Source organism: Choristoneura fumiferana, chromosome 12 (assembly GCF_025370935.1).
Source record: "Choristoneura fumiferana chromosome 12, NRCan_CFum_1, whole genome shotgun sequence".
NCBI lineage: Eukaryota > Metazoa > Arthropoda > Insecta > Lepidoptera > Tortricidae > Choristoneura > Choristoneura fumiferana.
The window spans coordinates 16,542,856-16,558,053 of NC_133483.1; the positions used below are offsets into that span (position 1 = coordinate 16,542,856).

The 15,198-nt window shown below is 36.1% G+C and overlaps 1 protein-coding gene across 1 annotated transcript in view; it reads right to left on the bottom strand.

Annotated features, from left to right (window-relative positions):
- LOC141433724 (folliculin-interacting protein 2-like) overlaps window positions 1-11,725 on the bottom strand; it is a 29,133-nt gene extending 17,408 nt beyond the window's left edge. The window contains 6 exon segments of the mRNA XM_074095818.1: window positions 3,732-3,880; window positions 4,294-4,407; window positions 7,368-7,543; window positions 10,382-10,448; window positions 10,451-10,493; window positions 11,720-11,725. Coding sequence (XP_073951919.1) covers window positions 3,732-3,880; window positions 4,294-4,407; window positions 7,368-7,543; window positions 10,382-10,448; window positions 10,451-10,493; window positions 11,720-11,725 — 555 coding nt within the window.
- Between the last annotated feature and the right edge of the window lie 3,473 nt (window positions 11,726-15,198).

Consider the following 15,198-nt stretch of genomic DNA (forward strand, 5'->3'; position numbering starts at 1 on the left):
CATTTAAACTAAGAGAAGTAACAGAATAACTTATAATTAAGAGATTACTTTATCCATTTGTTAATCGTTTTTCTTTTACGATTAACCATTTTGGTTAACACGGGAACCTAATAAAATAATACTTATGAAAACTCAAGCGACATCAAATGTCAAATGTGACGTTTCGTAATTTATTTTAATAAAGAGATGAAAGTGGCTTATCAAAGAGGTCAAATGTTAGATAATAATGTTAAAAGTCGGTAACATGTGTAAAATCGATAACTGGAATAGTCGATAAAACACATTGGTCAATCCCTCGTGACATTTGATTTTTGCTATGAGAATTCCGCTCCTTGCTAATGATAATGATGCCGATGTGTCACCCACGATAAGAGTCATGTGAGCGATAGCTGGTCACTCATGTGATGTAGCGCCCGGTTTACTTCAACGTGAATAAACTATGTGTGAACATAATGCTGGCTAACGCTCGCACACCGGGTTGCACTGTTTGTGTGAGAAGAGTTTTCAAAGTTGTTTTAACGTACCCTATTTCTTATTGACTGGAAATTCGCTGGATTAAATATTAATTTCGTATATGGATTATCTGTGAAAAATTGTTTTTATTTTAAAAACATGTAGATCACCGATTGTTTCGTAAAAATTGTCTACAAATTTGTACTCTACGTAATCTATGAATACCTAGTGTTAGCAGAGCCCCTCTCTTAAGCAAAATGTACGCAGTCTCGAGTCGTTTTAGATGGTCATAGAGAAACAGACATAAAAAAACAGACTTTTCTTAGTGGTTTTGCTTGAGCTACCTTCCCACTAAATTTCAAGTTTCTAGAACACCTGGAAAAACCTTATAGGTTTTGATTACCCTATATCTTTCTTAAAGACTGTATTGTTTGAAGATTCATTTTTTCACTGCTTTAATGGCACCAATCGTCACCGAAAAACGGTTGCAGTATCGTGTTGCTTGCTCGTGAGCAAGAACAAGAAATGGTGTAGCTATGGCCAGGCACCGGGGCCGTCACCTCGACCCTCGGGCCTCGACCCTAACCTGCAAATTTGGATGAAAAGAAAAACTTGTCATGCCTTTAAGTGCAACGAACGCCAAGGAAGAGATCCCGATTTCTTTTTTGTGTCGGGGGTCACCTAGATTCGCTACTGAGCACGAGTGGCATTTGTCTCAGGGACATTCCACGTAGGAGGGCATATGTCCTTTAGTGCATCCAGGTTTCAATATGGATGCTATTGCCATCTTCTTTTAGTACACGGCTAAGTCACCACGCCATCTCTCTTCCGGTGTACCGTTACTTAGATTAGCCCAGTTTAACGGCGAATTCAGACTATCGCTCCAAATAGCCGGTAGACTCGTAGAAAAATATTGCGTAACATTAAATCAAACTAAAAGACAATTCTAATATCGCAGTAGATAAGTAAATGAGGTATTGTCATATGGTCGGGCAATCTCAGAATGTAAACAATTTGAGACGACGTGCCGGTTATCCGATAGATAATGAGAACGTTGACATGTCAACAAATGACTATTGAAAAAATATACATTTGCAGGTACCACCATATTGCTCGCTAATCCTGCCGTGAACCAGCAGTGCTTGCACTGTTGTGTTTCGGCGTGGAGAGTAAGACAGCCGGTATCCCATCTTAGGCCTCTAGGTTGGCAACGCATCTGCAATACCCCTGGTGTTGCAGATGTTTATGGGCGGTGGTGATCTCTTACCATCAGGAGACCCACTTGCTCGTTTGCCGTCCAGTCGAATAAAAAAAAACATGGCTATTTGTTTTGGAGTGAGCGAAGGTTTGCCAATAAGTTATTAAAAAAATAATGCCACGTTATGAATGTTTTATTGTTTAGACATAAAAAAATGGATCATATCCACACTAATATTACAAACATATAGATGCGGAAGTATTTTTAGATAGTATCAAGCCCTAGGAATAAGATATGATAGTTTTTATCCCGGAAATTCTGTAGAAACTAACTAAACTAAACTAAAGTATTGTTTTTGTTGATAAAAAAACCGGCTAAAAGCGTGTCGGACATGCCCAAAATAGGGTTCCGTAGCCATTACGAAAAAATTAAGTATATTAATAATAATTAGTAATATTTTTCTAAGGATTTCTACGGAATCTTCCAAGTTTAGGTATATCTTATACCTTAGGCTGCTATTTAAGAGTAAAACTACTGATAATTCTCAAGCAAACTTAGCCGTTATAGTTTTCCTTGAAAGTTTGATATACTTACTACTATCCTGATTTTTTAAAACAATTTACACCCACCGGTTTAGATTTTAGAGGGGGGGGCGCTCGATTTTAATGAAAATTTGCACTAAAGTTGAATATTTCGCAAAAAAATCAATGAATCGAAAAATCGTCTTAGAAAACCCCTAATGGTTTTAAAATACCTATCCAACGATACCCCACACTATAGGGTTGAATGAGAAAAAAAAATCACCCCCACTTTACGTCTATGGGAGGTACCCTAAAAATTCTTTTTTTGTTTTTTACTGTACCATTTTGTCAGCATAGTTTTTACATATATATCCGTGCAAAATAACAGTTTTCTAGCTTTGATAGTCCCTGAGCAAAGCCGCGGACGGACGGACGGACAGACAGACAGACAGACAGACATGGCGAAACTATAAGGGTTCCGTTTTTGCCATTTTGGCTCCGGTACCCTAAAAATGATGCTAAAATATGGCTTTTTATACTCTAGTGCATGTAAAATCGTCGTCTAAGACTATAAGGCATATCAGTCGTCAACAGCCAAGCACAATAACGTTTTGTTTTTTATAATCCGTGTTTTATATTTACGCATCAAACATAAAAATAAATAAATTAAATGCATTTATTTGTAGGTATTATTATTGTTTAATTGCCCCGCAATCGGGCAATAACCCGTTCATGAAATCCACTTTACCCTCGACTTAACTATCAACCCTCGTCTGTGGTTCGAGCGGGTACAAACGTCTTAAATAAAATGGCACGTTTTAAGCACATGTTGTACAACTATAACCTCGCAAGTGTACCTAATCGAATATTCGCCTTATTCGACTAGTGCTAGGTGCATGTGATCTTGACTTTGTCGTAATCAATATGCATTGTTTGTAATCCACGTGATCCGTGCCGGCTAAAGGTCAACCAGATTGCGTTCTAAAGTGAGTCTAAATGTTATGTCCATTACCTACACTTCACTTTTAGGCATAATTGAAAGCACTGCGACACATTTTTGAACACTGATGAGGATGATGCTCAAAATGTGCTGACGTTTTACAAAAAAAAAAAAAAACTCATGGACACGATAAAAAAGGTCGGTATTAAAAACGCTGTGCAAGCAACAGATGCGGTGAATCATTTTAGGTACAATATATATTATGTCTTACTTATTTATCCAGCATATTTTGGCAGACATTCATTTACTGAACGGTGAACACCCCTATAGTGTTTTTCAGCTTTTTCAATTCGCTATGAAATTTACTATGAACCATTCTAAAAGTAGAATTCACTCTTTTCAAAGCAGCTGAAGATGCTATCACCATTATAACTCAGATAATAATATAATTAACACAATTTTTTTAACACAATTTTTGTGGATTGTTGGTAAAAAAAAACATTATTTTTTATTTTTTTGGAAGAAATCGTGATTTCCTCTAACCCAGATGAAAATGTACAATACAACACATAAAAGCACGCATAAAACAAAACAGATATTTTACTACAGTGACACTGACCTGCGAGTCGCTGGTGGCGTTAGTGGTTGCACTGGGGACGCTCAGGAAGTTGGAGCTGTTGGACAGATCGAACCTGGTCGCGAGGTTGCGGAAGGTACGCCGTTGCCAGCTGCCGTTGCTAGAGGTGCTGAGCTTGCGGCCAGAAGGAGCTGTACGGGAAAGCAATAAATATTAATCTTTATGGTTTAAACAGAATCAAAGAAAGTCGCTTTCCACCGTCTGTGCCTCGGGATATGTAGGTACGCTTAGATCTAGCCACGCATCTAGCCACGCTCCCGGTTTCGCGCGGGTTTTAAGGAAAGGGAGACGAAAATGTGAAGTTACCGCCTTTGTATGCTTAATTTTTTCGCCTCTTAACCTCTAACACACCAATTTTTTTTTACTAACTTTGGTTTAAATCGGTTGAACCATTAAATCTGCCATTTGAATTTACGTATTTTAATACTGTCCCCTAGTTTTAGTGTGACAGAGTAACAAAAGCACGCACGCTGTACGCACCAGTATTACTTTTAAAGAAAACAGGAATATGAGAGAGAAAGGAACGTTAATACTGCAAACTTACTGTGAAAAGAGAAGAGATCGTCTTGGCTGTTACTGCCGTCCCAAACGTCGAACATTGAGAAGAAATCGTACGTGGAGCCAATGCTGCTGTGCGGTGTCTGGTCCCCGTAGTAACCTGCAAGTTCATCTTTTATTAACATCATCATCATCATCGATTTAAGCAACACTCAGTAGAAATGGATGAGCGGTTGTGCTGCATGAAATTGGTTAAGCACGTTAAACCCACTTCTCCAAAATGTGCACTGTTTCTGTAAGAATGCACTTTTCGTAAAATGTGCGCTTCCAAAACGTACACTTTCCCAATTTGGAACATTTCCTGAAAATGTACACTATAATACTATATCATACGTGCACTTGCCATTGGTATGAGGCAACTTAAATACTAGTGCATCATTAGTGCATTTTCCCTAAAACAACACGTTTATAACACGGCCGTTATATCATCATCCCAGCCTATATACCTACGTCCCACTGCTGGGCACAGGACTCTTCTCAGAACAAGAGGGCTTGGGCCATAGTTCCTACGCGGGCCCAGTGCGGATTGGGAACTTCACACGCACCATTGAATTGCTTCGCAGGTTGGTGCAGGTTTCCTCACGATGTTTTCCTTCACCGCAAAGCTCGTGGCAAATTTCAAATGTAATTCCGCACATAAATTTTGAAAAACTCAAAGGTGCGAGCCGGGATTTGAACCCACGACCCTCTGCTTGAGAGGCGATAGGTCAAACCACTTATCCAAAACGGCTTTTCTTTTTAGTTGGCTTATGGTTGGTTTTAAATGTTTAACAACAACAACAACAACAACACCGTATATAATATGGACAAATTCTATTTAACAAATTGTTGACAACTGAAAAAAAAACATCTATCTGTTTTCCCTAAGGAGATGGAGAATTTAAATGTAAAATAAATAGTTGTAAATAACAAAAAATAAATAAAAACCGCGTGAAGACATTAGACAAAGACGAAAGAATTACATCGAAACATGCAGAAATAGCTTCGTCGCTATACGAGTCGTCAATTAGGATTTACTTTAGGCAGCATATAATACAAAATCAAGACAACAATAATTACTGTTGGTGCAAATTTTAATGGTTCTCCCAATAATATTTAACAGCGTCGATATCCGGACGGAAGGAACAATGCCGATGTATCACTTCAGACATTTACGAAGACCACTGACTACTACCAAAATAAACAAACCATTTTATGAGTAAAGGAAATGCGTTAAAGCAGCATTATATAAAACCAACCAACTTCTAGTTCAACTTCTGTTCGTTTGGGTGAAAATATATGTTATACTCGTATATCAACAAGCAAATTTACGATATGATAGGTACATTAAATATTAGACGTTCATAAAATAACAAAAAAACATGGACTGTTTTATTAGCGCTATTAACTATTTAACTTGGAAATTTTACTTCCCAATTTTTGAATTGATTTATACGTTTTCCCGTAAGAAACTATTTTCCTTAATCACACCGTAACTAGAATACATTGAAATATATTCTAATAACGGAATAATAAGGAAAACTTTTGGTTTTTATTTGTATATTTATCGTTTCTCGCAAAAAAATCATATGTAGAAAAATAAATAACATATAACAGAATATTTCACGGTTACATTCTCATACTAGCAAAAATTGCTTCAATATTTTTTTTGTTGATAAATCTTATTGTCAATATTCTGTGCGGTAGGGAAGATTGTTCTTGAATATTTTTGCGTTGGAATAACCTGCGTTTATCTTATTTATGTACATTATGTTATATTAGGAATGCTTACAGCTTTCGACATAGTCATTACACGCCCACGCAAGTTCTCGGTCAATCTTAAAAATAGATTAACAATGGGTTGACCTTCCCAAATCGTAAACGGAGCCACGGACGTCAAATCTGTCAGAAAATTTAGCCAAAGGCTAACATTACCATGTTTCGAACCTTTGATATATATTGTTACACATTGTTTTATGTATTTAAATAACCCCGACGTGTTATATGGGAGGAAGTTTTAAAGTATCAAACACACATATTTGATATGTGTGTGTCTGCCTGTCTCTCTAGCGAATGCATATATACAGGCGCAATTTTATACAAATATCATTTTTTCCATTTTTTTTAATTTTTATAGTAAAAGTTAGAGATGTCCTACTAACTTAAAATCGTGATACAGATAATACCAATGAAAAGTAAAGAGTTATTTTTAAGTATTATTGATTATAAATATGCATGTCAGTTTGTAAGGTATTTATTGTATGGGCTAAGTTGCCCGAAATAAATTAATTTATTATTATTTTATTATAGTAAGTTACTTGGTAACCAGCAATGCTTAGGCTTATTGGGCCAACAAGGAATTGAAAAGGATTTCTTTGTAACCCTTGTGATATCTATATCATAGAAATAAGATATGTAATCACTGCACTCACTTGATTGATATCGCCACTTTCAAGTACGTATTACTCCAATATTATCACAAAAAACGAAACTTACCACTCCGCATTGTTTCAGGAGTTTGTATTTTCTAAGAAGCTCCTTGACAAGTGACTTTCACTAGATGAAACAATAAAAATATTATTTTTATTGTCTGCATGTAGAATGTAGTGCACGTCACCGAAAACATACTTTAAAAAAATGGTCTTTTCCAAATTGAAATATCAAGTAACATCAAAATTGAAATAGGTACCACACACCGACTGAAACAAAGGAGGATGATCTCAAGTCAACTCATCATCATCATATCATCCATCCCAGCCTATATATGTCCCACTTCTGGGCACAGGCCTCCTCTCAGAACAAGTCACCTCGTAGATTTTGTTAATTATTCGTAATGAATACGGTGTAGATATTTTAAAGTTAGTCGCATTCAGATAGAAAAAAAACTGTTTTGATGTACTAAATGACTACCGTTAGTCGGGTTTAGGTATTTGTTGCTAAAAAGTACTTACGAGCATAATAATAATAATCGTTATTTAGCAAAACACAACAATAATAAGATGCAGCATTTCCTAATCTTCGAAGCAGTTGAAGCTATACAGAGACAGTGCTCATTTGTTTATTACAATATCATCCACGTACCTGAATCCCCTCTATCTATGGAGAAGCTCAAAGACACTTCTTCCTTCTGGAGCGGCACGTTCAGTGGTTTTGACTTGGACCGCTGCCGAAGCTCCGTGTCGCTTTCATCAGGCTTGCGGTTCACACGGCTTATTCGGCGAGACACTGGCACGCAGAATACTTTAGTGCACATCAACCTGACAAGAATAAAAAGGGTTTCATCGCCATCACCATATCAGCCGTAAGATGTCCACTGTTGGACACAAGGCTTCTCCCATAGACCTCCAGTTGCATCGGTTAGAAACGACATGCATCAAACCTGCATTAACCAGGTCACCCGACCATCTGGTCTGGACATTCGAGAACTTTTCGGCCCCAACGGCCAACGGAAAAGGTTTGCATTGGTATACTCAAAGCGCTTCATAATGGGGACTGCTAAGGAATGATATTCGTTTCCGTCGTTTTTCCAGAAAATTGCAATTTGATTGAGGGCTATTCCAGGTCAGAGTCAATATGCTGTTACTGAACCAGTGAGTTACATATTCGGCCACATCTGCGCTTGACATTAGGTGAGATAGAGGAAAATTGCTGGTTATTAGAAAAACTTTTAAACGCCAGTGACCTCCAAAATTGTCAAGAGCTGTCGTGTCTACAACGCCGTCGAGCCATAAAGTTATTACGTGTAACTAGCGACATAGTGTGCTCAAAGTTCAAATCAGCTTTTGGCATAATAATGACATTGTGTAAATGGCTTTAGTATGCTACAGTGGTGTTCAAAGGGTTAAAAATGTTATATTACCGACAAAGTACTGCAATTAGGTAAATAATAGCTGCCACAATATAGCTGTAATTTGCTGACGTTGGCGTGGGACCGAAACGATCGTATCTCGGTCAACGGTCACGAAAATTACCAAAAGCAAAGGACAGAACAATCGTACATTTCAATTGTTTTTGTTAAAAATTTAGTTTCCAATACAACAAGCTATACAGCCTTACACTTAGTATACAGAACTGATATCGGACCCTCAATAATTGGCTATATGAACATGTTACTACTACATGAAGTGCTACAATTTTCCTTCTAAATAATGCCCGAAACTATTTAATGCTATCGTATCAGCAATAACTACCTAAGCGGGTTTTTCTACTGCGCTTATCTCTACTTATATTTAATACCTACACCTAATTTGTAACAATGTAGGACACACACTTACACGAGAACGAGTTTTAACATTACACAAAAATCAAAGGAACGTTCTCGCAAGTTCAAAAGGCCATCGAATAGCATTGAGAGCATATTTCGGCTAACAATAAAGCGTATCTAAGTATGTACGCGTATGTACCAACCATAAACATCGCGTTAACCCTTAAATTGCAAGAGTAAAAAAATACAAAACAAGTGGTACAGTATCATACCTTTATTTAATACCGTCTTAGGGTCTACAGAAAAATGAAAAAAAAAATGTAGCATTATTGGTTTTTCAGAAAATCTATGTACATCACCATGCACGTTGCCAATTCTATAAGAACAAAGCAACATTATTTTGTGTACACGCTGGTTACCGCTGCCAATCAGGCAGTAAACTTTTATATAAAAAAAAACCTAAATTATTTAAAAAAAACATCATTTATACTTGGTTTTGGTATATTTGGTATAGGTATTTTATCTAAATGTTAACAAAACACCGTCAATTGGTGTCTTAAATATTGAAATTTCCCCATTAAACTATCTAAACATACTATCTGTATTGAAATACACTAGTCTAGTTAGTATTACAATGATAGACAAGTAAAATGTTTAAATCCTTGAATGTGACAAATCTAGCAACTGAAGTTTGTTTACATTTAGTTAAATACTCGTACCTATCCAAATCAAATATAGTGTGGAACTGTCGAAAGCAATTTCGTGTTTTCGTTTTTCCAACAGCAAAAAGGGGCATATATGAGTTGCTCTGAAGATGAGCTCTGGTTGAGTTCGAAACGCGCTCAAGTGTAGATGGCGTGGCTATGGATTGCATAGAGTTTAATGTGGGCAAAGCATCATAATAATTAACTGTGGATGGCCAGGGCAGAACTTTTTCTCTAATGGGTGAAAGAAGCATCGTGCATGCTTTCAGAATTCAATCGGTTTTGGATATACATATATATTTATCAACCTCATGCTCATTCAATAAGCAGTATAGCAAATTTAAACGTTCCAAAGAAGAGTTTAGAGAAGGTGCATCAGAGCTATCATCAGAATCGAATTGTGGCGGTGCGTGCGGTTTAATTTCCTCGTCCGGATTAGAGCCACAATCATAACATGCATTTTCTACGGGAATTAAAGCTAAAATCTTATGAGGTCGACTTTATGTTAAGCACTGCAGACAAAGAAAGAAAAGCATACTGTTTAAAAAGATTTAAAATAAACAAGGGGACGTAAAATCGTTAATTTGAAATCAAAAAAATGTACACGGAACTTGGTAATGTACACCGCGGTTACCGAAGTTAATTCACCTTGTAGTTGGCAACGTACATGGTGGTTACCGTAGTTGAATGTAAGTACTTCTTCACAAACTTGGCGACGGTAACCGTGGTGTACGTTCTAATTTAACAGTGATTATCGTTGTTATCATGCTGAATGTACACAAAAGAACCAATTGTTCGTATACTTTAGCATTTTCTCATAAAACACAAAACATAATAAGCATAACTTGCATAGAAAAAAGTTGAAATTTTTTAATAAAACTTTCCCTAGGTACTAGAATGCGACGCCGCGTTGAACTTATTTTTGACACTGACGTTAATTTGAAATTATTGCCAAGTCACATATTTTTTTAACCATTCATCATAAAATTATTTAGTAGTTTTTAGTCATAAAAGTTTCAAAAATATATATTGATGATAGGATTTTTTATTAACTAACGTACACGGTGATGTACAGTGCCAATTTAAGGGTTAAACCAACAATTTACCTATGCCGATGAGATAAAGATGTCGCAGTTAGATTTCACATGAATGTTTTTTTTAGATGCTAATTCGATGCTAAGTATTACCTTTTGGGTTCGTCCATGATGTGGATCTTCAATGATACGCCTTTGCAGTTCATAGCAACGGCACCGATATCATCTCACCGAGTACGCTGGCATCCGCCGCTGGACCCTTATACTACACGAAAAAAACTTTTATTAATTGTGTTACACAGAAGCGATAAATATCTGATACGACTCTATTTCTAGGGCCGGTACGATGTGACAGATATTAATTAAAAATTAAAAAAAAGTTTTTTTAGGATTCCTCCCATAGACGTAAAGTGGGAGTGATTTTTTTTTTCATCCAACCCTATAGTGTGGGATATCGTTGGATAGGTCTTTTACAACTATTAGGGGTTGCTAAAACGATTTTTAGATTCAGTGATAGTGATATGTTTGCGAAATATTCAACTTTAAAGTGCAAATTTTCATTAAAATGGAGCGTCCCCCCCCCCTCTTAAATCTAAACCGGTGGGTTGAATTTTTTTTAAAAAAATCAGGATGGTAGTAAGTATATCAAACTTTCAAGGAAAACTATAAAGGCTAAGTTTGCTTGAGAATTATTAGTAGTTTATGAGTAAATAGCAGCCTAAGCTATAAAATATACCTAAACTTAGAAGATTCCGTACCTATAAAATACGAAATCCTTTGAAAAATATTACTTATTTTTTTTCGTTATGGCTACGGAACCCTATTTTGAGCGTGTCCGACACGCTCATGACCGGTTTTTTCTTTTTAAATAAACGCTTAAACGCGCTTGGCAATTAAAAGGGACATGCTCCGTTCATTTAGTAAATAGGTAGGATCTTTCTTAAAGTATATTCTAGCACCTCAGTTGGCTATCATCATCATCATCATCCCAGCCTCTATATACGTCTCACTGCTGGGCACAGGCCTCCTCTCAGAATGAGAGGGCTTGAGCCGTAGTTCCCACGCGGGCCCAGTGCGGATTGGGAACTTCACAGACACCATTAAATTGCTTCGCAGGCTTGTGCAGGTTTCCTCACGATGTTTTCCTTCGCCGTATTAGCTCGTGGTAAATTTCAAATGAGAAATCGCACATGAATTTCGAAAAAAAAATCAGAGGTGCGAGTCGGGGTTTGAACCCACGATCCTCTGCTTGAGAGGCCATAGGTCAAACCACTAGGCCACCACGGCTTTTTTTTAGTTGGCTTATGGTTGGTTTTAAAATGTTTAAAAACATCACCCTAGAATTAAAAATATTAGAGGGAAACCAATTTAAAACATCCCTCAAAAATTGACTTATTGACGGGGTTTTTAATGACACTAAGGAATTTTTTGCCCACTAATTGTGTATTTGTCTAGACTATGTGTTATTTTGTCTTAGTTTTGTAACCTGACATGCATTATGTTAATAAATTTGGATATAAACTAATTAATTAAAAAATGATGAACTGACATATATATGTATATAAACTGCTATTGATAATTTGTGCATGTGCTGATTGGCTCATTATTTAAAATTTATTATTTCATATTTTACATTGTACGTCCGAGAAGGACAAACTGTTGAGACTTATTTCAAGCTACCAACATTGTAAAAACACAGTTATAAGTACCATAAAGCTTCTTTTTATTTCTATTTCTATCAAAATTTCATTTCACAACTTTTAAAGTTTTTGCTAATATAATTATTAACTAATTAGTATTATAACATATTTAAATTTTAGATTTGACATAATATGGCAAAGAAAATTAAAACGCTCAAACGTGTTTGTTGTCAAAATGTCAACCGTTTCATTTGCAAACAGAAATATATTCAGCAGCCAGCCCAGTCGGTCATTTAACATCTGTTGTTACAGATGGACTACGAACAAATTTCCTCGTAATGAATCGTTATTATTGTCTTGGCATCACAGAATATTGTGAGTTTTAATGTTTAGAGCCTGATCACACAGCGACTTTGCGATTTGCGCAGAGAACGTGTCGCAAGCACGTTTATCGCCTCAGTGTGTCTGTTTCTACTAGAAACCCTAATAAAGGATACATGTAGTACATAGTCAGCATCAAAAGTAGCGGATCACTTTTTTACTTTCACGTTTTAACACATTTGTCAAATTTGTTTGATGTTAAGTACGTTGCTGTAAATCGACAAAATAGGTACAAAAGCATGCAGCTATTTTTGATGCTGATCGTACAAGCTAGCAAACTCGTGGTATAATTATTCTAGTGGACTTGCGAACTTGAAACTAGGTAGGGTCCCAAGCGCCTATTATATTGGGTCTATTTTTAATCAGTGTCGTAACTAGGGCGGTACCAGCTGTGCCTAGTCTGGGCGCACACCTCGGAGGAGCGCAAAAATGACCAAACCAGGACCAAAATATATTCAAGGGCGCAGTTATAGAAGCTCGCACTGGGCACGTAAAAGGCTAGTTACAGAGCTCTTGTATCTCAATATTATAAGAATAAGTGTTTTTTTTTAAGTAAGTGGTTATATATCAATCATTATAACCACTTGCTACAAGGACAGCGACTAAATGAGATACGACATTGAAGAACCGTGTCATGATTTTCTGCGACTGTTACGACTTAAAATCGCTGTGTGCTACTAAATATTTAAAAGCAGCTTTAACAATGGCATAAAGACTAGATATAATACATTTCCAACATGTCCAATGCGCTAATCAATTACGTAAACGAGTCCACAATCGCGTGATGTTCTAAAAACATTTCAAGCCACTAAATATTTGCTTACATAATAAAGTGTTTAAGTTAAATAAATAGTAGGTACATACAATACATACAAAGTCAGATGACCGCTAATTTTGCTGGTTATCGTGTGAGCATATATATTATTTCACTTCAAACCTTTACCACATGATAATAGTTTAAATAACGCTATCTAATGAGATCCTAATTAATGCATACCAAATATGTAAATTTTCCCAAAATTTGTCGCCTCCTAATATGTCAGTTTCATTAGTAAAAAACAAGTGCAAACATCTTAAAAATAACTCTAACGTCACACCCCTGATGTACTTATAACGCATTTAGTACGTACTTTTGTGTTCACCTTAAGTTTGCACAGTACAGTAGGTGTAAGTACATACCTACTGTAGCAAGTAGCCATCGGGAATCCATGCTTGTTTATGTTGCCAATTTGTAACTTGTCTAAGTTGTTGTCCTTTACACTTGACGTGAACAGTTCTTATTGATTAGGCAACAGATTACAAAGTGTTTCCGAGGAAACCGAAGGACTTCAGCCACGAATTCCTGAGTCAAAGTCAAAGTCAAAGTCAAAATATCTTTATTCAATTTAGGCTACAACAAGCACTTATGAATGTCAAAAAAAAACTACCACCGTTCGGAAAAACCTCTGCTGAGAAGAATCCGGCAAGAAACTCAACGAGTTATATATTTTTTTTAAAACAGATTTACAATATTATTAAATGACATGTATACATCACAAGTATTTAACACAACTTTATTTTTAACACAGCTTTATTTTAACACAGTAGGTTCGCTACTTGAAGGGATCGCTAATGCGGATCGGAATTATTTCCAAATAACTATCCCTGTCCATGATATAATCATTAACTTTATAATAGCCTTTGATATTAATGTCTTCTTGACAATAGATCTGAATTTTGTATCCGTTTCATTATATATTTTTTTGGAATTTTATTATAAAAACGTATGCAATTTCCAGAAAAGACTTTTTGGTTTTAGCCAGTCTGTAAGATGGAACTTTAAGCTTCCCTGTGTTTCTAGTAGCCTTTGGCTTATCGACGTTAGTGGGAAAATCACATATGTTCTTCCTAACATACATGATTATTTCAAAACCATAAAGCGACGGCAGGGTTAGGATATCTGTTTCCTTAAAAAAAGTAGGAAGAAGGAGTGATAAATGTTATATGTACCTAGTTCGACTTATGTTTTTATTAACTTTTTAATTTTAATTAGGAAAATGAAAAAGTTAAAAAGCATAATCTGACCTAGGTTCATATAACATTTATTACTCCACAAGACCTCAGGAATACATGGTTGAAGTTTCGGTTTCCTCAGAAGCACCCGGTAGATATTTTAGGGTTTACTATTCATAAAGATAGGGAAAACCTAGAGCATTGTACGCCATAGAACAAGGCCTCACGTGGTACTTCCGACACGACGTGTACTGACGCTAATCGAAACGAGGAAAACAAACAGACGCAATCAAACAGCGTAATTTATAACGCTAAAGAGGCAGTAATCTTTGAGTACTTAGAAGGACTTATAGTAAGAGCTTGCTTAAAATAATAGCGGAAGGGAAAAGGTAGTATGTACTTAAGAAAAACAAACTGTCCCCTGTTCTAATTTTAGGTCCTGTGAAGTTAAATAACGAAGCTTATTTATTTTAAATAAACAACTAAGTAACTTATAAAAACAAGCATTTTTAATAGAAATAACTTCCTTTTTTAAAGTCTGTTAAAAAAGCTAGAAAGAAAAAGTTACTGTTTATAAAAGTCAATAAAGATAGTCAAACCCAATCTAGCCTTTTTTAAGCCTCTGTGCGAACATCAAGAAAATACGCAGAAAAAGTGCCTAAGGCCAATCACTATGCGTACAGTCGAGAAAACTGAATCGCTTGCCGGGGTGGAACCTTTTCATAGTCAATTCATTATGATTTCTTTGGTAGATTGCATTTGCATGGAATGTTAATATGACATTAGTAGCAGAAAGGCTACACCCTGATACGAAGTTCAGTTTCTTTGATTGGACTGTAATGACCAGAAACTTTTAAAGCATCTGTAGCTGGTAATGACGCATGCGGGTGATGACATACAGATTACGATTTATGACACATGAACTCTAATGGGAGTAAATATAGAACAACCTACTTA